General features: G+C 35.1%; 1 protein-coding gene across 6 annotated transcripts; it reads right to left on the reverse strand.

Annotated features, from left to right (window-relative positions):
* Positions 1–9,328: 9,328 nt before the first annotated feature.
* On the reverse strand, positions 9,329–23,328 carry FKBP43 (peptidyl-prolyl cis-trans isomerase FKBP43). 6 transcript variants are annotated; one of them, XM_010317229.4, is made up of 9 exons: positions 22,321–23,328; positions 22,073–22,172; positions 12,671–12,788; positions 12,191–12,464; positions 12,009–12,120; positions 11,810–11,851; positions 11,681–11,729; positions 11,442–11,580; positions 9,329–9,705 (listed from the first exon to the last, which is right to left on the reverse strand). In XM_010317229.4, the coding sequence occupies exons 1-8, from the start codon at positions 23,122–23,124 to the stop codon at positions 11,499–11,501; spliced, it is 1,581 nt and encodes a 526-aa protein (XP_010315531.2). In that variant the 5' UTR covers positions 23,125–23,328; the 3' UTR covers positions 9,329–9,705; positions 11,442–11,498. The 6 variants fall into 6 exon arrangements, with proteins under 6 accessions (XP_010315531.2, XP_004231466.2, XP_069149316.1 ...); XM_004231418.5 differs by having other exon boundaries at positions 12,033–12,120; positions 22,321–23,302; XM_069293215.1 differs by having other exon boundaries at positions 12,033–12,120; positions 22,073–22,169; positions 22,318–23,296.
* Positions 23,329–23,458: the final 130 nt, after the last annotated feature.

Raw genomic sequence — 23,458 nt, forward strand, 5'->3', positions numbered from 1 at the left:
CAAAGTCTAATAACCGTATTGTACATGGAATAGTGAAGGCACCCAGAGCTTCTTTCTTTTGCACTAGAGACCTCGTAGCAATAGCACTACAATGCTGCATTCTATCATCTTCCTCAAAACTAACCGATCTTTTCTTAGTAACCATATCTTTCATGAACTTGGCATAAACGGGCATTTATTCGAGAGATTCGATCAAAGGGACATTAATGGAAAGTTGTTTCAACATAGTAATAAAGCGCCGATATTACCATCCTCAGTCTTTTTCACTAACCTTTGTGGAAATGGAGGGGGTGGTCTAGGCATGAGGGTCACCTTTTGGTGTACCTCAACTTCTTTACCCGTTTTGTCTTCTAACTCACCATTAACCTTCACTACCTAATCATCGCCTCTTATTACATTTTCTACACCAGACGAAATTGGTGGATCAATTGTTTGCTTACTACCTCGAGTTGTGACTGCCATTCAATGTCCATTATTTTTAGGATTTTGGACAGTATTGCTAGGAAGAGTGCCGGTTGGCGTGGGTTCATAGTCGAAGACAATTGGGCCATTTGCAACTCAAGATGCTTGATCAAGATTGCATGTGCATCAACTTTTTGTCCAATACTTGCTAAGTCACTCCTCAAATCTTTAGTGTGCTTATCACTAACATCAAAACTCCTCATTTTATGCAACATATCCTCAAGTCGTACTACCTCCATCATCCTAGGAGAAACTTCAAGATTTTGAGGTGGAGCATAGGGCCCACTCCTATCATTTTTGTTACCATAGTTACCCCAGTTGAAGTTGTTGTCGCGGTTGTAATTCCCATCTCGGACATAATGACCCTCTCTGTTGCAATTGTCATAGTTCCGACCTTGGTTTTCTTGACCTTGGTGCCAATTTTCCTGATTGGAGCCTTGGGACTTTGGTTGGAAACCCCCCGTCTGATTATTTACCGAATAAGAGTCCTCCTCATAGTAATACTCATCAGTTGGCGGTGGTGGTTTAGACAAGTAGTTCACCACATTTACCTTTTCTACACCCCTAGTGACATGTTTCAACACCAACCCAAGCTCAGTTCTTATTTGAGTCATTTCCTTACGAATCTCTTCTGTGGCTGGGTTGTGTGCGGATTGCACTGTAAAAAGTATTTCTCTCAGTATCTGACTTCCTAGTGCACCAAGCTTTATTATTTCGGGAGATTTTCTCAAACTTCTCAGCAATCTCAGCATAAGGACACTCCCCATAAGAACCACCCGCTATCGTATCCAGTATTGCTTTATTATTATCATCCTGTACGCGATAAAAATATTCTTTCAGTGACTCATCATCAATGCGGTGATTGGGAACACTTCTCAAGAACGAGGTGAACATATCCCAGGAACTGCTGACCGATTCTCCTGGTAGTTCCACAAAGTTGTTCACCCTGTATTTGTGGTTAGCTTCTTAGACACCGGGTAGTAGCGTGCTAAAAACACATCCCTCAATTGATTCCAAGTGTAGATTGAGTTATAGGGGAGTTCGGTAAACCATATAGCGCCCTCTCCCATCAGTGAGAGAGGAAACACTCTCAATCCAATTACATCCATATTCAAATCAGGCTTCCCTACACAACTCTTACACACCCACCTCACCTTGGCGATGTTATCATGTGGATCCTCAGAAGGTAGCCTAGAAAATAAACCTCTAGCGGTGAGCATTTGCATCAGACTACTAATTACCACGAACGTATGGCCATGTGGTAGGGGAGGCAAGACAAGTGGCCGGTTAAAGTCAGTAATATTATCATATCCCTTATAGTACTCTTAAGGGCGTGGAAAGGGAGATTGTCTCCGTATTTCACCTTCCCCACGATTTTCAGGTAATAGTTGGTCATGAGCATCACTTGGTGGTGGAAGTTCTGGGTTGTGATCTTCATCGAGAATACCCAAATTTTGATTTATTCTGCACAGTGTACGCTCTAGTTTGGGGTCGGGTGAGAGTATGGGTTCTCCTCTACTCTGCGTACTTGGCATACACGGAAGTTAGATCTGCAAGAGACAAAAACAAACAAGGAAAAAGTAAAATCAGGAAAATATTGACTAAACTTTGGTAATAAGCTTAAAGTTAATCTAAGAGCCACTTTCCCGACAGCGGCGCCAAAATTTGATATGCTCAAATTTACTTCTCAAAAAGAAGTAATAAGCGATCGTATCAAGTAAAGAACCCAACTATGAGGTTGGGGTTGATCCTATGAGGAAAATGATTTAGACTTAACTCTAACCTATTATTACTTCTATTTAGTCAAGTCATTTTCAAGAAACAAATAACAAAAAGAGGGGGGTTTAAGCAATAACTGTAGTTAGCTATTTCTAAGTAAATAAGTAACAGGTTCAAAGATTTGATTTTTATCAAGTAATGAGAGTAATTAGGGCTTAAGTTTTCCCCACATGTTCATAACACGGTAATTCTAGCTATAACAATCTTTTCCTAGTATCTTGCATGCAAAGTGGTAAGTTATTTATTCCTAATTCCTTGGTCTGTCAACTAGGAAAGTGCACTCCGCACCTTAGTTAGGCTACATGTTTATGCTTTACTAAACCTTACATTTACCTAATATTAAGCATCATAATCGATGTTTGGCTTAGTTTCTACTTCGCACCAACCAACACTAGCCTATTAGATAGTGTGCACTAAATTTACGTTGATAATTCTTTTGTTATTATCTACCTCCTTGGTCCCGCAAGTAGCAATAAGGCGAGTTCTAATGCGTGCACTCGTTAAAAAGACTTCTAAACGAAAAAATTATCAATACATGCAAGACACTATTCGAGAATTGTTATTTTATCTAGGTTTTACCTTGTTATTTACCCCTGGTTCCCACAACCCTAGTTATGGAGTTTAATTACCCATGTTAATAATCACACAATTTTATTAATTAGATAAGAATTCATGCACTTACTTTGATGAGATTGAAGAAAATATAGAAGATTACTTGAATTAATCAAAAACTTGCAACAAACGATTCCAGAAAATAAAGTAATTTTCACAAAATCCCAATATTCAACACTTAGAACAATAAAACTAGAAAATATCCAAGAGTCTAAACCCAAAAATGAGATTTTTACAAGTATTTATAATAATAGAGTCCTAACAAAAGAGGGAAATCTATTTAAGGAAAATCTGCCCAAAAATGCGTCTAAGTCGACGACTAGAGTGACGGACCGTCGAGGCCCTCCGTCATTCGATACTTAACTCCTTTTTCTGCTGCTTTCTTCACTAACTTTCTGTTACCATCGACGGGCATGGATGACGATCTGTTGCATGCACGACGGTTCATCGATGTCTTCCAATCTTCCATACTTAGAATCTATTGGAGATGGGTACTGGGCCTACTTTCTGTTAACATTGATTGATGTGTAGAACGGTCCGTCGTGTCTATGATGGTCCGTCGAGAGCCTCCGTATCCCCACACTAGGTCAGAATTCCCCAACTTCCTTTAGCAGCCTTCATCTTTGTATGACAGTGGCCACCTACGGAGCGTCGAGATCACGACGGACCGTCGATGGATCCGTAGGTCGTCACTTCTGTAATTTTCAGCACAAATCTTCCACGTTCTCCTTTTGGACAGATTTTTTGCAAACAAAGATAAAACTACATTAAAACCAATACAAAAAGGCCTTAGACACACACTAAACTTAAGGAAAAAACATTGAATGTACCGTGAAACCACGGTACATCAATCTTTAATATGTACTTTGCATTTTTTTTTGCATTTTTGTCATTCCTTCAAATATTCATCATTCCCTTGTCTATTATCCTTCATAGTTGTAAACCATCAAGATATCATCAGAATATGACAAAATTAGCACTATGGACACTAATTATTGAGCTAAATAAACCTCAAATAAGTGCAAAACTACCATTCATCATGTATGTAATGTTGTTTGTTTAGAGTCTTTTAGGATTCTATTCACAATGCCACTTCTAAGGGGAAGTCTTGGGTTGCAATAAACTTTGTATTCATAGCATCAGGTTCAAGTGTTTTAAGGTGTGAAAATTCACATTTATTAGAATATTGTTCATGGAGTGAAGCGTGCTACATTCATGAATAGAAAGCTACATGATGTTTAAGAAACTTCACTTCTTTCATTACTCTTAAGTCGTGCAATGTGGTTGAACTTTATAAAATTTCATCCTAACTCTTGTTCATTGAGTTTCAGAATAATTCCTCTGAAAAGAGCTAGGCTGAGACAGAATGTGAATGTGAATGTGGAACCTAAAGCTCTACAAGCTTTAGTTGATTCTTTAGCCGAGCAAGTCTCACTTGATGAATATAATGCCTATTTTAAAGTATTGCCCTAACCGTGACGGATCAAGCTAATCGAGTGGTTGTATTTACAATGAATCCAAATTTGGGTACGACAATAACTAGAGTTTGAAACTTGGCAAGGATGAATCCTCTAGAGTTTCATGGGTCAAATATGGATGAGGATCCACAAGAGTTTATTGATGGAATTCAAAAGATTGTGGAAGTTTTTGGTGTGATGGAATTTGAATGTGTGAAACTTATCGCTTACATATCGCAAGGTTGTTGCTCAAATATGGTTCACTCCATTGAAGGAAAGGAGGCCATGTGATTTAGGTCCCCTGGATTGGGACAAGTTCAAAGGAGCTTTTCTAGATTGATTCTTTCCTCTTAAGATAAGAGAGGCCAAACTTTAAAGAGTTCATAAAGTTGAGGTAAGGTAATATGAGTGTTAAGGAATATGCTCTAAAGTTCACTCAACTTACCAAATATGTTTCGTCCACAGTAGCCAATTCTAGAAATCGGGTATGGAAGTTTATTTTTGGTGTATTGAAATGGTGGTGAAGGAATATTGAACCGCTATGTTCATTAGGGAGATGAAAATTTTGATGAACATCGTCGAGGTAACAAAACTTGGATGAAAAATGAAGGCTTAAAAGACAAACAAAGGTGGTAATCGATGATCTGTCGAATGTGAACAACTGACTCAAACGATAATACCAACTAAGGTTCAAACACATGAAGGATGAAGAAAATAAAGTTGAGCTAAAGAACATGTGGTGATCGAATGTTCATATTCGGCAAGTCCTACTAATGTCGCTGAGTTGGTCATGTTGTGAATTTGGACAAAATTTTAGGAAACTATAAATAGCCCAAAGTAGAGAGAATTTAAAAAAAAAAGAATGGGAAATAACTTTCAGATTGAATGATTTTAAGATCTTTTATGTATGAGACATTTCACCTTGTGAAGAAATCTTTAGTTTTTGAGTTTTCCAATTTTACTTTTGCAATTGACAATTAGAAGTTGAAATTAAAGTGGTATTGATTAAAATTGCTTAATTTCATCACATCCATGGTTGTTGTCATGATATGTATAATTTCTTTACTTTTTGTGATGGGTGGCTAATACCTCAAGTCTGGGGGTGCAATTATGCGGTTGGGTGTTGATTTAATAGAGTGGATATTGTGTTTTGCTCTAATTATTGTTGCTCGTCTATGAATTTGGACTAATTAGCATGAGGTTAATGTCATGACCCAAATCGAGCCGCGACTGGCACCCACCTTTATCCTCTTATGTGAGCGAATCAACCAATCTAAAGCCCAACGTTTCAAACATAATAAATAGAAAACAATGCGGAAGACTTAAAACTCATTAACAAAATCAATAATCAACTTCTAAATCTCAAAACTTATCATTATCCCCAGAATCTGGAAGTCATCACCACAAGAACATCTATGATCAAATTACTAAACTAAGAGTATTCTAAGAAGCTAAAATAAATAAAAAGCTAGTCCATGCCGGAACTTCAAGGCATCAAGACATGAAGAGGAAAACCCAGTCCAAGCTAGAAGCATTAGCTCACCCTGAAATCCGGTGTAATGAAGACTGGCTAGAGTTGCGGTTGAGTTGAAGACGACGGTACATTTGCTGTACTCCACAATAACAAAGAAAGAAACATACAAGTAGGGGTCAGTACAAAACACGGGTACTGAGTAGATATCATCGGCCAACTCAAAATAAAAAACAATATATATCAGATCATATCATAAATCAACTACAATACTCAATATGTAGCAACAACATGTACAAGAATCTTTGATAAATAACGTCAAGTACACTCATGAGGACTCAAGCCTCCATATCATACTCAAAATAACGTCAAGTACACTCATGAGGACTCAAGCCTCCATATCATACTCATTTGGGAAATAAGTTCTTTTCATTCGAATTTATTAACTTAATTCCAAGATTCATTATCTTTATTCCTCTGGTGTCGACACGTGACACTCCGATCCTCATCATACTATCCTGGTGTCGGAACGTGACACTCCGATCTCCTACTATTATGTGTCGAAACGTGACACTCCGATCCCCTAATTCTACGTGTCGGTTCGTGACACCCGATCCCCTAGTTCTACGTGTCGGTTCGTGACACCCGATCCCCTAATTTTACGTGTCGGTTCGTGACACCCGATCCCCTAGTTCTACGTGTCGGTTCGTGACACCCGATACCCTAGTTCTACGTGTCGGTTCGTGACACCCGCTCCACTAATCTTATTCTGTTAATCCATAAAGCCTTCTTTTATATCAAGGCATATCAATCTCATTACTTTAGTTCATCAAGCCTTCTTTTATACCAAGGCATCATCATTAACAAGGGGTTTTCAAGATTGGAGTTTTCAAGATTTGAGATTCAATATCTTCATCATGCTTATTTCATCACAATTATATAATCATATTCATGCAAGCATACAATTAAGCATATAGAAGACTTTACAATACAACCCAACACATATCATTCGCTATTAAGAGTTTACTACGAATAGTATAAAAACCATAACCTACCTCCACCGAAGAATTGTGATCAAGCAAGCTAATCCTCAAAATCTTTGCTTTCTTCTTCGTTTCTCCTCTCTCTCGATCGTTTCTCCCTCTCTTTCTGTTCTTTTCTTTTTCTTATTCAAACCCTCTTTCTTTTACCCTAATTAGCATATAATTAAGTATAAAAGATGGTGAATTAACCCATTAATTAATTCAAGGTTATCTCTTTTAACCCTCAAGTAGTTAAATTATTAACATTAACCCACTAAATTTATAATTATAGCAGGAATAGTCCAAAACGTCCCTTAAAATACTTAACAGAAATCCGACCCAGTCTGGGATTACGCAGCCTGTGACGGGCCGTCGTGCCTGCGACGTTCCGTCCTGCTGCTTCCGTCACAGAGTTCAGAGACTAACTTTTCACTAAGGGCCTGTGACGGTCCGTCGTGCCCACGACTGTCCGTCCTGCCACTTCGTCATGAAGTTCAGAGAGTCGATTTCAGTACCCAAATTTTAGAATTCTAAGTGTTTTGGAACGAGACCCCCTCGACGGTCCGTCGTGCCCATGACGGTCCGTCGTGGGTTCCGTCGTCTCAGCCTGTTTTTCCAGAAATAAAATCTGCTGCTCAAAACGACTAAACAGGTCGTTACAGTTAACCTATGAGTTAAGGTTGCAAGGTAATATGATGTTTAGGTATGCATATAGATGAGATTGAAAGGAGATCTATGAACTAATACTATGAGATTAAAAGAAGATTAGTGTCATTAAAGATGACCCATCATATCCATGAATGTTTAGCACTATTGACCAACACATTCGCCCCTATGTGACATCAATCTCCAATCCTTATACTTGGGTGTGTACATGACCGGATTGGTTCGGATTTTTCAAACATCAAATCAAATCATTTGTATAAAAATTTAAAATTTATAAACCAAACCAAACCAAACTAATAGACTTCGATTTCTTTTTTGGATTTTTCAACCTCGGATTGGTTCGAGTTTTTCAAATACCAAATCAAACCATTGTGTCCAATTTTTAAATTTATAAATCAAACCAAATAATAAACCTCAATTTTTTTTTCTTCAGATTTTTGATTTTTTGGTGAAGTTTGCATACAAACATATAATTAATATGTGCTTCAAATATTTTTTTAGTCTAACAAAAATACAATTATATAAGGTGTTTCTTAAAAAAGTAGAACAAAATATGAGATGAGTATTGATGACACAAAAATATTCAATCAAAAATAATAATGAAATCATCATAGAAAATAAATATTGTAAAGTTATAATGAAAATGATCATAATTTAAAGTATTAAATCTTGCTAAAATAAGTTTAATAAGTACTAGTTACATTACTAAATATTTAAGAAAAATTAAAATTAGATTATGGATTTTAATTATCTAAACCAATGTAAAACTAAAGAATAAATATTCCATATTATTGTCATTCTTAATGTTAAATTGATTTTCTTTTTGCATTAGTATTCATTTGATTTTGATTTACGTTTTATTATAATTATCAACATCTACGAACTATAATTTTTACTGGACCATTCCAAATTTTAAGTTTAAACTTGAAATAATATAACAAAAGATAAAGCTATCAAAATAGTATAAGAAATATTTTAAAATTATATCAAAGTAAATATTTTTTGTATAAAATAAATTTTAAAATAACATATGTAATGCCAGGTTGGTTTGATCTCGGGTTGGGTTTTTAAGTTAAAATCAAACCAAACCCAAATAAAGACGATTTTCTTTTTTCGAATACCAAACCAAATCTAAATAAACCATTAGTCGGGGGGGGGGGGGGGGGGGGTTAGGTTAATTCGGTTTGCGATTTGGTTTGATTTTATAAACCCCTACTTACACCCTTATATTACTTGTTAATTACTTGAATTTCCGAAGTTTAGTTGAATTGTTACATTTGATACTACAAACTCTTTTAGTAGATTTTGTGGAATCATCCACCCATTTATTCTACTACAATGATTAAGTCTGCATTCTTGATTTATAGTTGAATTCTTACCCTTATACTATCAAAAATTAGATTTTGGCCACGGAAATTAATTTGGAAGATAAAAAATACCTTTAAAGATTTCATGATTTGCTTGGTTGGTGCAGAAGGGCAAGTTTCACTCATGAAGTGCTTCATGAAAAAGGAAGAGAAATATATTCCTGTGATCAAGATAGAGAAGTTAATGGAGATCTACTCCGCCAATATTGCAATGTATATACAAACCTGTGGAACATGTTTCTCTGCATACTTGGTGTGTATTGAGTAATGCCAAGGACTACTAAGGGCTTATTATACATCAGGGAGGAGATAGGAAGAAGAGGTTATGGTGAAGATTGGTGGGAGTTAATCTCAGCTTACATCTGATGAACTCTGGAAAAATAAACACAAGATGATTTGAGGACAGGAGAAACAACACCCAGAAGATTAAAATGAATTGTCTTAACCTTTTGTATTTTTGGTGTAAGCAAAATATGGTGGGAGATATAGAACTTGTTTGTTGGTTTCATAGGAAATTTCTGTTCTCCAGTAGGGTAAATTTGTCATATGCTCTAATGAGCTTACAATTTACCTATGCTCATCATCTATTTGATGATGAGACTATTGTGAATACACAGTTTCCATTATCCAAAAAAGAACAACTAAAACCTAACTTAAAAACATCAAGCTACCAATACAGTTTCCTTTATATAAAAAAGAACAACTAAAACCTTAACTTAAAAACATCAAGCTACCAATAGTATGTCTAGCCGTCAACAACCAATCAACGATTTCTAGATAATCCCAAAAAACATGGCAGATGGTGACCAACTTCCAGACATCAATAGCAAAAACATATAGTTGATCAACATCATTCTTCAACTATCACCCTGTACATGAATAAAAGAATAATATTGTCAAATTTATATATTTAGATGAATTGACAAAAAAGGAATAACACAAGGACAAGAACCAGGGATCATGGAGGAAAATTATCGTATTGAATAACTTCATCAATGTAAAATAGTGAACATCATCAACAATTATTTACGGAAAAACAGAGTAATAAAAAGTTGCAGCAAGATACAATCTGCTCTGCAACAAATTCCAAGTTGGCATTCTATTGAAAAATAGTTTGACGATGAAAGCCCATACTGTTTTCAAGTTTGTTACGAAAACGATTACAAGAGTTCAGCAAAAATGGAAAGAAAAATTCATGAATGGGGGATAAGAAGGAAATATTTTCTTAGCCTAAACATATGATCTACACTGCACATCCCAGCTGGAACCAAAATTTTAAACTTATAACTTCTTTCAAGATCCATTTTAATCTAAATAATTTATACGTATTTTATGAATTTTTAATAAATACAAGGTTTTGACTAAAGCTTAACTTGTAACTTAGACCTGATCTTGAATAGTATTTTCCGTGTGAGTGTCAATACACTAGTAGACTTTTTGACACCTAGGCTGCTGGGAGTGTTAGTTAAATGGCAGACTTTCTGACACCTCGACTCATGGTAGTGACTATATATATAGCTTATTCTTATTTTGTAGTTTGTGAAAACCTTGACTTTCTTAAAGTAGAATTGATCCAACTAGATTAAAACATGCTCCATGAGAGGGGAGGATTTCTTGCATATATTCTATGGTTTTGTATCTTAGAAAACTTCTCAGTATGCTATTTAAGAGAAATGATAAGTGTTGCGTTGTTTAGAAAATGATAATAAGCTTTTTTTGATTGTGAAGTTAGTATATTAAGATATGGTTACCACTAGTTAGCCCTTCAAGTCTGTAGCCTTTAATTTGGTAGTTGCAATTTTACCTTGATTCAATTTGTTTTATTCTAGTTTTTGCACCTTACTTCCTTGAGCTTTGTAGCTTAGACTATGATATAATTGTTAAATGTGAAGGAAGGAATGGTCGAGTAAAAAAGGTGATCAATGATAGCTACAAAGTGATGAAAAGAAAAAAAATGAAAAAGAAGGAAGATTGAAACGTCCTTTGATATGATGAGAATTACTAATGAAATAATTGATGAAGAGAGGTGATAAGTTCATAGAAAAGAATAATAGATAATGAAGTGTAGAAAGTATAACGTGCTTAGGGAAGTGTAAATCACTGTCATAGTTGGCCTACTCATCCCTTTAGCCAAAAATACAACCTGTTGAAGTGCTATTTTATTCTATTCATCATGCTTAACTAGTGGAGATACACATAATGGACAAGTCAATGGTTCTTTGTGGATATATATGAACTCTTCTGTGAGCAAGAGAGTTGTGCTTTGATGTCAAGTCATTACATTCATTCTCTGATTTCGTGGTGTGGATTATTTCTTCTTCAGGGTACTTATTTCATTATAGATATGTGATATTATTTACTTTCTTTGACAAAGTTGGTAAGCAAGCTTTGTCAGCTTTGATGGCTCGAAGAGCAGTCACGGTACATCATCTCTCAGTACAGTTCTCTATGGTCAATAGGCAAAGTTAGCAATCAAAAACCTTAACGTTATCAAAAAAGCTAATGTGTGTGTGTGTGTATATATATATATATATATCATCAACAGAACAGAGAACATCTAAAATGCAGTTACAGCTAATTATAAGACAACTCTTCAGAAAATTACCTCACGAGGGGTTGCAAAATGCCTTTCATTGTTGAATGGAGTAACTATATATTATCTTCATTCACATATATCAACCAATTCAACTTCATACAGAAGCCACGAGTCTGGCATTATTGGAGGCTTAGCCTTCCTCCCAGGGCTGCACCGACAAAAGGCACAAGAGAAGAGAAACGTTCAAATGCTGGAATCACAACAAACAAGTTTTAAAAAAGAGCATTTCAACAATGATTTGTAAATACCCCAAAGATGGTGGAATGGTGAGTCTTCTCTTTTCACCAACATGCATGCCTATAAGGTTATATCTTAGACACCCATAATAGAACACTTCAGATATAAAGAAAATAGTTTCAGTCCACAAAAATGATTACCTTCAATGCCAATGTTCAATCCCTTTAACACTTTCTCGTAACCTGATCAAAGACACCAAAATAAGGATATAAAGGGATAATCAGTTAAGTAAATGGTGGAGCGGAGTAATTTATTATCAGGAAAGAGAGATAAGATTTTTCTAGGAAAACATGGGAAGAACTAAAAAATCCACATAAACTGTTTATCCAGGCAACTCACAGACAATGATGAGTAGAGAGAGACCTAGACAAAATTGATGAGGAGCTGCACCAATGGTTGAACCAACAATGCATCCTGCATCTCTTAATTTGGCAATGAAGTGAATTTTGATCTGGACAAAAAGGATTATTCAGCAGCATGACATTTGCACCATCTCTATCTAAATTTTCAAATAGAATCACCTGTTTTCCTAGAGAAGCTACTTTCCCATCCGCTTTTCCCTTCACCATCACCTCAACAGTCAGTCCATCCGATAACGTATGTATATCTGATGATTTGGCACTCTCATAGTTAATTTTAGCATAGGCAACTGCACTCTGATTTTCCATCTCCAACTGAGATTGTATACTTGAGTCACGATGCTTTTCTGGGTTTTCGATCTTCCTTTTCTTTTTTTTCTTTCTCTCCTGAGAATGACACATTTCTCTTACTGATTTGAGACTTGTGCCTGAAGGTCTGCATATTCATAGCGCAGTAAACAGAAGAGGATAGAATAGTAATGCAAAGATCGTAGTACACTAATGAAAAAAGCATAATAAGTCATGAAAAATTCCTAAGACTTGTCTTAAACTGACTTATCCTAGTACATCTTGCAAGTCATGTAATACTATCAAAAAGGAAAACTTGAAAGGGAAGCAACGGGATATAATAAAAAAACATACTTTCCATTGATTGGTTTCCGACATCCAATTGTAGCTGGTGGACAACTGCCCTCGTTCATAACCTTTGTTGCATCTTCCTTGAGTACGCAATCAGATACTATATTTACAAGAGAGCCTCCTGAGGATACAAAGATTAACCTTTCAATCTCTCATCATGTAAGTTAGGATTAAAAGGTCTAAGATGACAGTACGATGTGGATTACAAATATTGTCAATCTTCCAAAGTAACATTTTTTTTTACAATGTGGATACTCCATGTCATATAACTCAAATCATAGAATTAAAACAATCCACACCTAAGTATTTAGTGAACGACACATATGCATACAATTCTTTAAATGGTGAATAGGAAATATCAACATAAATAGCAGTCCGGTGCACAAAACATCACACGTTAGCAAGGTCCGAGGAAGGTCTACACCACGAGGGGAGTGAGGTGGACAGCCTAACAAAATGCAAGCATTACTGGTTGTTTCCAGGCTTAAACTCATGAACATATACGTAGAGGCGGGCGGATTCACTATTTTGAGATTTTGGGTGCCACACTTTTTTTTGATTTGATCTATTTAGAGCTTTGGTTCAGATTATGTCTTTTTATTTATATAGACAAGTCGATCGAACAAAAAAAATTGATAGTTGTGATAATTTTGGACAAAGCATAGAAATTCGATAATGTTACAAATATCAACAAAATTATACTATGCATTTATAACATTACAAGGACGGACATCTAGAACTAAACGTTACTATAAATGCATATTTAGATGCTCAAAGCAAAAACTTAATAAACTCTATGAACTTAAAAAACAGAAGAACGAATTAGTAATATACAAAAAAAAAGGAACTTCATATGGAATAAAGATTCAACAACAAATAAAGAAAAAAAAAATAAGAAGCAAAATAGAAAACGAAAAAAGGAGGACTAATCTCTCGTAAAGTTGTAAGCTTATTCAATGCAAAAGACAAAATAGTTCTATAGAAGTGTGCGTAACATGGCGCCCCCCTCCCATTTTACTAGATTCACCCCTGCCTACAGGACACACAGAGAAGACAATATAGACCTACTCACAGATATTTCAGGTGCAACGAAGCACACTACACTTTTCTAGTAGCTAAAGAACTTCTTTAATCTTATAGTTAACCTCACGGAGATAAAAACGGAGAATCTTTGAACATTCTCCTTATCGCAAATCTTGGTAGCTCAAATAAAATGTTATTATGAAGGTTTAAGTGGTAATAAAGAATTTTCATAGATAACTAGCTTGCTATTAAACATAGTTGTTTTAAGACAAGACTCGCGGAGTTGTTCATCGAATATAAATCTTCCCACATATTATACTGAAGAAAATAAGTTCATGTTAGCTTATATCACCTATATTGGATCAACTTACCCTGCTACATGTTTGTTATTTGTTTTGTGATGAGACTTCTATTACTAAAAGTACTTGAAATTATAACTTTTTTGGCTCTTCGACATGGAGACTACAATTTATTTACAAAGGCATAAGATCATCATTACGTTGGCCCATTTCCTTCCATTTGAAGACAAATAAGTCCAATTAAGTAGGTTGTTAATTTATATCTTGAACTTTTCTCTTGTATATTAAGAAAAACTATAATCTCTATTGGTTTACGAAACCCATTGTCCTGATAGATTTGGGGAGGAAAATACATTGTCCTTGTAGGATTGGAAGAACCTTTCTCTTATAGATTTGGACTATTTGAGATCATTATATAGGGGTTGTAGTTGGGGATTCATGAGAATCGTATGCCTCTTTCATAGTGGAAAATTGTCTTAGTTTTTGTTTGGAGGATTAGTTATTAAATCATTGTGTTATTTGTCTTCTATATTTGTTTTGTGTGTGATTATGTGCTAGTTAACCCACAATCCTTCCGCAACAATTGTTATCAAACAAGGGTAGGGTAGGTTTTCTAAACAAATCTTCTGCAAGTGCAACAATTGGAATCTAAACAAGGCTAGGGTTTCTATACATAATCAATAGTTAAGATGTCTTCATCTTCATCAACAAAATTTGAAAGAGACATACTATGGGGGATCTAGTTTCAGTCTGTGGAAGATTAGGATAAGATTGTCTCTGATGTTACAAGGATTATGGAAGGCAATTGAGGAGATTTTTATTCTAAAGAGTTAGAGAAGAAAGACATAAAGGAGAGGGCTTTGTGTGTGATCTTCGTGAGCGTTACCAATAGTGTTTAGGGGGAAATTGCTGAAGAAAAATCTGCAACAGCAACATGCCAGAAGTAGTTGGAAGATCCATATTCGAAGGAATCACAAACAAACCTAAGCTACCTGAAAAAAAAGTCCTACAATCTCCACATGAATGGAGGTACACCAATTATAAATCACCTTGATAAGTTTAATTCAATTTAAATGGACCTAAAAAAACGTAGATGTAAAAATTGGGAATGACTATCATGCCTTAATTGTGTTATGGTCTTTAGCATTGTATTATGATACTTATCTATATGGGGAAAACAATATTTCACAAGATAATTTCAATAATGCACTAAATATTAAAGAGTTGATGAAGAGCTTTCCGAAGAGAAGAATTGAGGGCAAGGGCCTTAAGAGTATGGGAAGAACATGACAAAAAGAATTCATACGATTAAGTTTAATCCTTGATTGAAATTTAGAGCAACAAAGCCAAATTGTTATGAGTATAGGGAAAATAGTGACTGATCTTGGGTGTATTCAGATACTGAAGTGTCATTTTTTAACCATGTTTAAGTTATGTTCTAAGAGTCAATTACATTATATTCAAGTTAGTTGAGTATAATTGTTGTGGGTAGCCTATGAGTGATTAGACATGTTTTAGGTCAAAATGCAGCAAGAATGGAACAAAAATAGCAAAGAAGCTAAAACCGAGCATTATGGACAAAATGGGGATTTGGCAGTGAAAACGAAAGGTTCGTGGAGTGATGTAGGCACTATGAGATAAGCCTTGTGCCAAGACTGTGACCATAAAATGAAGGATGAAAATCTAGGCAGCCCGCATGATAGTTGGTGTGTCACGAACCCCAGAGGGTGCATTGGAGGCCCAGGCATTAGGGTGACGTAGTGGTATGTTTGAAATATATTTGTTTCAAATTGTGGGTCTATAGAATTAGGAATAGGAAAAGTTATAGAAATAAGAATAATAAATAGTATCCTACTTGGAAAAGAATTATATTGTAGTGTCTATAAATAGGGTCTCTGTGTAATAAATAATAAAGTAGATACACATTCCAATAATATGTTTCTCCTATATTTCTCACATGGTAACAAAGCTTCTCTGATCTTGATAGAGAATCAAAGAGATTCAGCTACCAGCGAGCGGCTATGACCCATATATGTCGCCCGTCTGGCCAATGATTATGTTAACAAAACTAAGGCTAAGGATATGCATGAACCTCATATTTAAGGGAAGAGAACTCAGTCAAACAAGTCACCATGCATCAACTTTTGGCTTTCTAAGATTGTTTTGTGTCAACCCATATCCGTCAGTGTTGCCATGTCATCTTTCCGATGTCTACTTTCTCATATCTAATTTGTGTAACACCGTTCTATCCTTCCAGCAACTACTTTATCATATCTATTTTGTGTAGCACCATGTCATTCTTCTGATAACTACTTTCTCATAACGAATTTCTGTAGCATTATGCCATATTCCTGGTGACTACTTTCCCATATCTTATTTGTGTACCAACATGCATCTCTATGGACTACTTCTCATATTTAACTTGCATAGTACTGTGGATTTTTTCAAACTACTTTCTTATATCTGAGTTGCGTAACACTATTTGTCTGTTTCGTGACTCCTCAAACTTGATTTGCATAGTTCCCTACGTCTTTACGTCAACTCCTTAAATCTGATTTGCGTAGGGTCGTGTCATCATTCCAATTCTACACATACAATTTCTCCTTTTCAATAGGATTGTGCCGCCAATCTGAACCTACCCATATAATTCTCTTTCCTAGTGGTTGAGCCATCATTCTAACCCTACCAATATAATTCTTTTTAGTAGGTTTCTGTCATCAATCCAACCCTACCAATATTATTTTCTTTCCCGGTAGAAACGTGTCATTATTCTGACCCTACTCATATAACTTTATTTCCAATATTTGGACCACTTTCAGATCAAATCTAAAAGTGGTATAATCAGATATTTGGGTTGAATTACAGACATACTTTCTCTCCCGTGGCTAAAATAGTAGGTCTTCCTTTTTCTATCTATGGTGATTTCGAGGAAGAAGTTTATATGGAGCAAACGCCTAATTTTATTTCTTAGGAGGAATCTGATAGTCGTATGTTGATTGTGTAGTCACTCTATGGTCTAAAACAGTCTTCTTAAGCTTGATTTGGGACGTGCAACATTATAATTTTATCACTCTGTGTTTCATCGATATTATGTATCAAATTCAATATTTCATGAGAAGACCAGACACATTGAAATTAACTAGCATCATGCATCAAATCCAACATTTCGTGAGAAGACTAAGCCATTGAGATTGGCTATCAATTTTGTGAAGTCCAGTTGCAGATATCTCACCAAGCCCCTCATAGGTCCTCGTATTAATTCCATTTGTAACAAGCTAGGTACATGACTTGTATGCACTAGCTTGAGGGAGACTGTTAGAATAGGAATAGGTATATACAATCCTACATAGAATAGGAATAGGAATAGTAAATAGTATTCTACTTGGTAATGAATATATTGTAGTTTCTACAAATAGTATTCGCGTAATAATGTAGATACACAATTCAATATTATTTTCTCATGTATTTCTCACTGGGTCTATAAATAGATCTTCTCTAAGGTGTTGATTGTCATGATATCATTAGGAATTAACATCAATCATTTTTGGAGAGTTATTACAAGCATTGTCTTGTAGAATCTTGCAATTCTTTCATCATTCTTCCTAGAATTGTGAACGGAATTATTGTAAGATCACTTATGGTGTACTCTAAAATTGCAAGAATTGAGTTTTAATTCAAGGTTCATAATGTTTCTCTTTATCTTAGTGTTATTTAGTTAGACAATTCTCTTATTCTTTGCATAAGTTATGAATAACTTAACTCCATAACTAGGGTTCTGGGACCTAAAACAAGAACGAGGATAATGAATTTTTCATATTAAATCTTCTCATAAAAGTGTAGGTCATTGTGCTAATGAAATTATTGAAAATAATGAGTTTGGTGTGTTCCTCAAATGAAGAAAAATTTGTTTTCTCTTTCGACTTCGGATGATTGAGGGTATAAGTTTCACTCAAGTAATGGGACACTTAAAAGTGTGTAAAGGGCCCATGGTACTTATGAAGGGTAAGTTGCATCCTATATTGTATTGTCTTCAAGCTAGAGTAGATGATACAAAAGCAATTGTACCTTGTGAAAAGAGTGATCAGAATCAGTCTCAATTGTGACACTAGCGATTTGGTCATATAAGTGACAAAGGATTGTCTTTGTTGAGCAAGCAGAATTTGTTGGATGAATACGAAAATCAAGTTTTGAATTTTTCTGAGCATTGTGTGTTTTGGTAAGCAAACAATGGTGAGGTTGAACAAGAAGGCAGAGCACAAGACCAAAAACAAATTTAGATTATATACATTGAGATTGTGGGCTCCAAACAGAGTTCCCTCCAAGAGTATTGCCAAATATTATGACTTTGATTGACAAATACTAATATACAAATTTGTATTTTTTTTTCTCCCTTTATGTCTTATTTCTTTAAATTTCACACTTTATTTGCATTTCGCACTTAAAGCAACAATAAACATAAAGCTTTCTTTTTTTTGTTCTTTTTGCTTTTGACAATACTGGATGAAGACTGAAAGAAAAGTCAAGTGTCTTCGGACAGACAATGGGTTTAAATTTGCAATTCATCAATGATTGATGCAGCAGAGAGGACATAGTGAGACACCAATTTTGTGATGGGACAGAACTAAAAAATGTTGTTGCAGAACATATGAACATAACATTTAGTGACAAGGCACAAAGCATGATTTCACACTCATATGTTAGCAAGGACTTTTTGGCTGAAGCAATCAACAAAGCTTGTCATTCGATCAACAGATTTCTATCCATAGCTATTTTTATCAAAACCCTTTTTGAGATATGATCCAATTGGCCAGCTGATTATTCAAATTTGAGAATATTTGATCGTCCTACTTATGCTCATGTAAAGGATGGCAAACTTAAGCCAAGGGCAAAGACGTCCATATTTCTACGGTATGCAACTGGAGTGAAAGGTCACAAGTTGTAGTGCAGATTAGAAGGCGACTGTGTTAACTATTAGTAGGGATATGACACTCAATGCATCTGCCTCATTGGACTGTCAGAGAGAGAAGGCAATAACAAAAACAGATCAATGACCGCATAGAGCTAGAAATTGAATCTCCACTAGCACAGCCCAGTATTTCAGAAGTGAAGGAGGTGAAAAACCTTAATCAAGATAATGTTGATTCACCTATGCAACAACAATCATTACAACAGGCAAAGAGAAGAGAAGAGAGTGATCAACCGACCAAAAAGGTGTGCAAACGTAGTTTGATGGGAATCTTCTTGGATATGCAAATCTTGTAGAATTTGCTTTGTCAGTTGCAGAAGCAATTGATGTGCTTGAGCCTAACAGCATTAAAGAAGTTATTTTTAGTTCTGAAGTTGATTAGTGGGCTGGTGTTATCCTCTTCATCAAGCATGGAAACTTGGTTCATTGCCAAAGGAACACAAGATAATAGGCTGCAAAGGGGTTGTTGATGTGAAGAAACTGTCTGCACATGATATTTTGGAGGATATGATGACCAAGGCAGTCTCGGTAAACAAGTTTACACATTGCCTAGATTTGATTGGTTCAGGGCAAGGCAAAGAGATATTCATGTTGATGAAGAGATTTCAAGCCAATGGTAATATTTTTGTTAATTATGCCTGGAATTTTTTCCTTGAATGATTAGGAAACTCGTTTTCCTGATAGATTTGGGAAAGTAAAATCCATTGTTCTTGTAGAATTAGAAGAACCTTTCTTTTATAGGTTTGGACTATTTGAGGTCTCTATATAGGGGTTGTAGTTGGGGATTAATTAGCGCTGTAAATTTCTTCTCTTTCATAGTGGAAATCTCTGCTTCTATTTGGAGGATTAGGCTTAGTCAATTTTCGTTAAATTCTCGTGTTATTTTTCTTCTCTATTAGCTTGTGTGTGATTGTGTGCTCGTTGATCCACAATCTTTCGGCAGCAGAAATGCTAGCCAGACGGACACCAAATCCAATTGTTAGTACCATCACTTATGTGACCCCTACTGAAGAAGTTATGCCAAACTACATCACATAGTTTCATGTAGATGGACCTGATCACGCAAAATCAGAAAGGGTTAGATGTTTAAAGGTTAAGAGTCCCTACGGATTGTTACCCCTATTTAGGGGACAACTTGTTCATTTCTTTTTCCTTTGGCAAATAAGTACTCCCTCCATTTAAAAAAGGATGACCTACTTTGACTTGGAACGGAGTTTAAGAAAAGAAAGAAGACTTTTTAATCTTGTAAATCTAAATTAAAGTTATGTCAAATATACCAAAATGTCCTCTAATCTTGTAGTCTTAATCATGCCACGTGGAAAGTTAAAGTTAAAATATTGCCAAAAAAGGAAATGGGTCATTCTTTTTTAAACAGACTTAAAAAGGAAATGGGGTTATTCTTTTTTTAAACGGAGGTAATATGAAATTGCCAGAAAAATGAATTTGGTGATATGTTCTATGAAAGTTAGTTTAGTATGGTTCATTCAAACGAAGGAATAAATCCAGTTGGAATCGAGTAGAGGTGGCAAATGGGCGGGTTGGATCAACTGTGGGCGGGTCGAAAATTGATAAACATAAAATGGGTAATCATTCTACCCACCCATATTTGATATGGGTAAAAATGAATTGGGTAAAAATGGGTTGGGTAATAAATTTGGTCGGGTAAAAACTAGTTTAGCCATATTTTACTCATATTTTCATGAATAAATAGTACTTTAGTTAAGAATTCAATATAGAGAAAGATATTTTAGACTTTTTTTTAGATGAAAATGTTAAACATGCTCCATGAAGTTTTATTGTATCATAAAAATTAAAAAAAATCCTATAACTTTTTAATATAAAATAAATTTGTGTAATAACAAGATGAAAATGTTTTTAATTTCAAAGTAAATAAATATTTGCATTTTAGGACTAAAACATGCTTAATACACTTTAAGCAATGCCAATACTAATACATGATTTGTATATTTTACACCATTGTTGATTATCCAATATAAAATTAAATAAATAAATAAAATGTAATTATAATCAACAAAAGAAATGTACATTTAAATTATGGGTGGTTTGGGCGGGTCACCAAAATATGGGCTCATTTCGGCACTAGAATTGAGTTCCTTAGGGTTCATTCCACAATAAATTAACTAAAATGAAGTTAAAGCATAGATAAAAGGCATAATACATTAACTGACACTCACACTTCACCTTAGTTGGCAAGTAAGCACTCCCACTTTGAGTAGGCACATCTAAACAACTTAACTCATTTCCAATGTGTCAGTTGAACACTTCAACTTACAAAATTATCATCTAGACACCTTTAAATATTTATACGTCATGTCAAATTTGATTGTTCACGAGACACAATGGAGTAGAGTTGGGAGTATTTAGTTGATAATTGAGACCAAGTTGAGGAGTCTAGATGTGCATTCTCAAAGTTTAAATGTTTTATTTATCAGGTTAGGCTAAGACGCTAAGTTTGAGTGTGTTTATGTATTATGCATGTATAGGAAGTCTACAAAACTGTAGAAATAAGTTCTACAGTAACTATATTTTCTATCCTTTATGCCCCTGCTGAACACATATTCATTGATGCACCGTAAAGTTTGTGAATAGGGCAAAACCACTTGTAGGGCATGTGGATAACAAGGACCTAATCTTAATATATTTTGGACTAATCATGGATGGCAAAGTTAGGCTAACAATTTGGATTGATATCATTATTCTTCCTTCGGTTCCAGAAGTTTGTTGAAATAGTCCTGATTAATTTAGCTCATTGACAACACTTCCAACAAAATAATTGCTTATAACTCGACAAAGCTAACGGGAAGAGAGCAAGGCCCAAGAGACCACTTGAAAGGAAACGCCACATCTGAAAAGCTTGTTGATGCTCATGCACAAGCACAACCCTATTTGGCACCAGGGCTATTTTTAGAACTGGAATAACGGACACAGAGACACTACTTAATTTGAAAATAAAAGCCCCAAAAGATCATCAATGAATCTAATCCCTAAAAGTGCTTCAGACTCAGATCATTCCAAGCAATAACGAGTAAATATCAACATCAATAAAAGATTAATTTTCCCCTTACAGAGGAGTTCTTAGCTAGATAGAAAGCTTACCAAAACCATGGCTAGCATTATAGGCATCTGAAACCAATTGTGCATGTTGTATCTTTGTGTCGAAATAGCTCCTTGCTATCTTTTGTTCAGAAAGTCCCTCCTTGTATAAAAGTTATTGGTAAGAAAAAAAAAATAGACGCACTTAAAAGGTAGCAAGACAAATAAGTTGAGCATAGCAAAATGTTAAAAACAAACTAGTAAACCATCACATTAGTATATAAGAAAATGAAAAGGATTATCTATACTACCTCTTTTAAGGTTATGTGCGCGTGGAGTATTTGGTTGGCATAACTCTTCCTAATACTCAAACTTTGAGAAACTAACTTGAATTGTTGAAGAGCTACTTGCATTTGATTAGACTGATTCCTGCTCATAGTTGTTAACGCTAACCCTAGGTCTCCCACAAAAGTTGTATCAGAAATTGTAAATTGCTGGTTCATCAAACTGGAAGAAGGAAGTGTAAGTTGTTGTTGGTTCATCAAACTGGAAGAAGGAAGTGTAAGTTGTTGTTGGTTCATCAAACTGGAAGAAGGAAGTGTAAGATGTTGTTGGTTCATCAAACTGGAAGAAGGAATTGTAAGTTGTTGTTGGTTCATCAAACTGGAAGAAGGAATTTTAAGTTGTTGGTGATCGTCTTTGCCCCAAATTTTGTCACTTAAGTAGAACAACTCTTCCTCGTGTGGGATGCTCCAGGTCCTGGTGCTCTTGTTGAAATTGTTCTTGTATTTCTCCCTAAGACACTTGATTTTTTTTTGCAAATGAAGTGGTGTGGCTGATTTGTGAGCAAGAGATTGTTTAATGGAATCATAAAGTTGAACATAATCAAACCTAATTTTTCCTTTTTCAGTTTTCAACTTTATGAGTCCCTTTAGGATTGTGATTTCATCCTCTTTGCTCCAGGCACCAACTTTTTCTGACTTTTTCTTAATCATTTTTTCTGAACCACCACCACCACCACGAGGCATCAATTTTCCTCTCCTTTGCATTATCTCACTATCAACAATGCTGTTTGTAAGTATTATACTCCCTTGTTGGAGTACACCATTTTCCATCTTCAAACTAATGTGAGGATAGATACGTTTTTTTTTTTGTTTTTTTTTTTTTTGTAATTAATAAAATAAAATATTTTAATGGAGGGGTAGAAGACCTTCAGTCAGGCAACACTAAATTCAAACACTTCAATCATTATTTTCATCATTTCCAATGTATAAAGACGCAACAACTATTGTTTGATAAAATTAGTAATTGACTTGGCACACTTGTAACGATTTTAAGGAGTAATATCAATATTTACACTTGAATTACGAAATTATATTTGATTCATATTTAGGGGTTATATTATTGAGAAGGTTAACTAACTAAATGAAAAAGACCTTAAAATATTGA

Source organism: Solanum lycopersicum, chromosome 2 (genome assembly GCF_036512215.1).
Source record: "Solanum lycopersicum chromosome 2, SLM_r2.1".
Lineage (NCBI taxonomy): Eukaryota > Viridiplantae > Streptophyta > Magnoliopsida > Solanales > Solanaceae > Solanum > Solanum lycopersicum.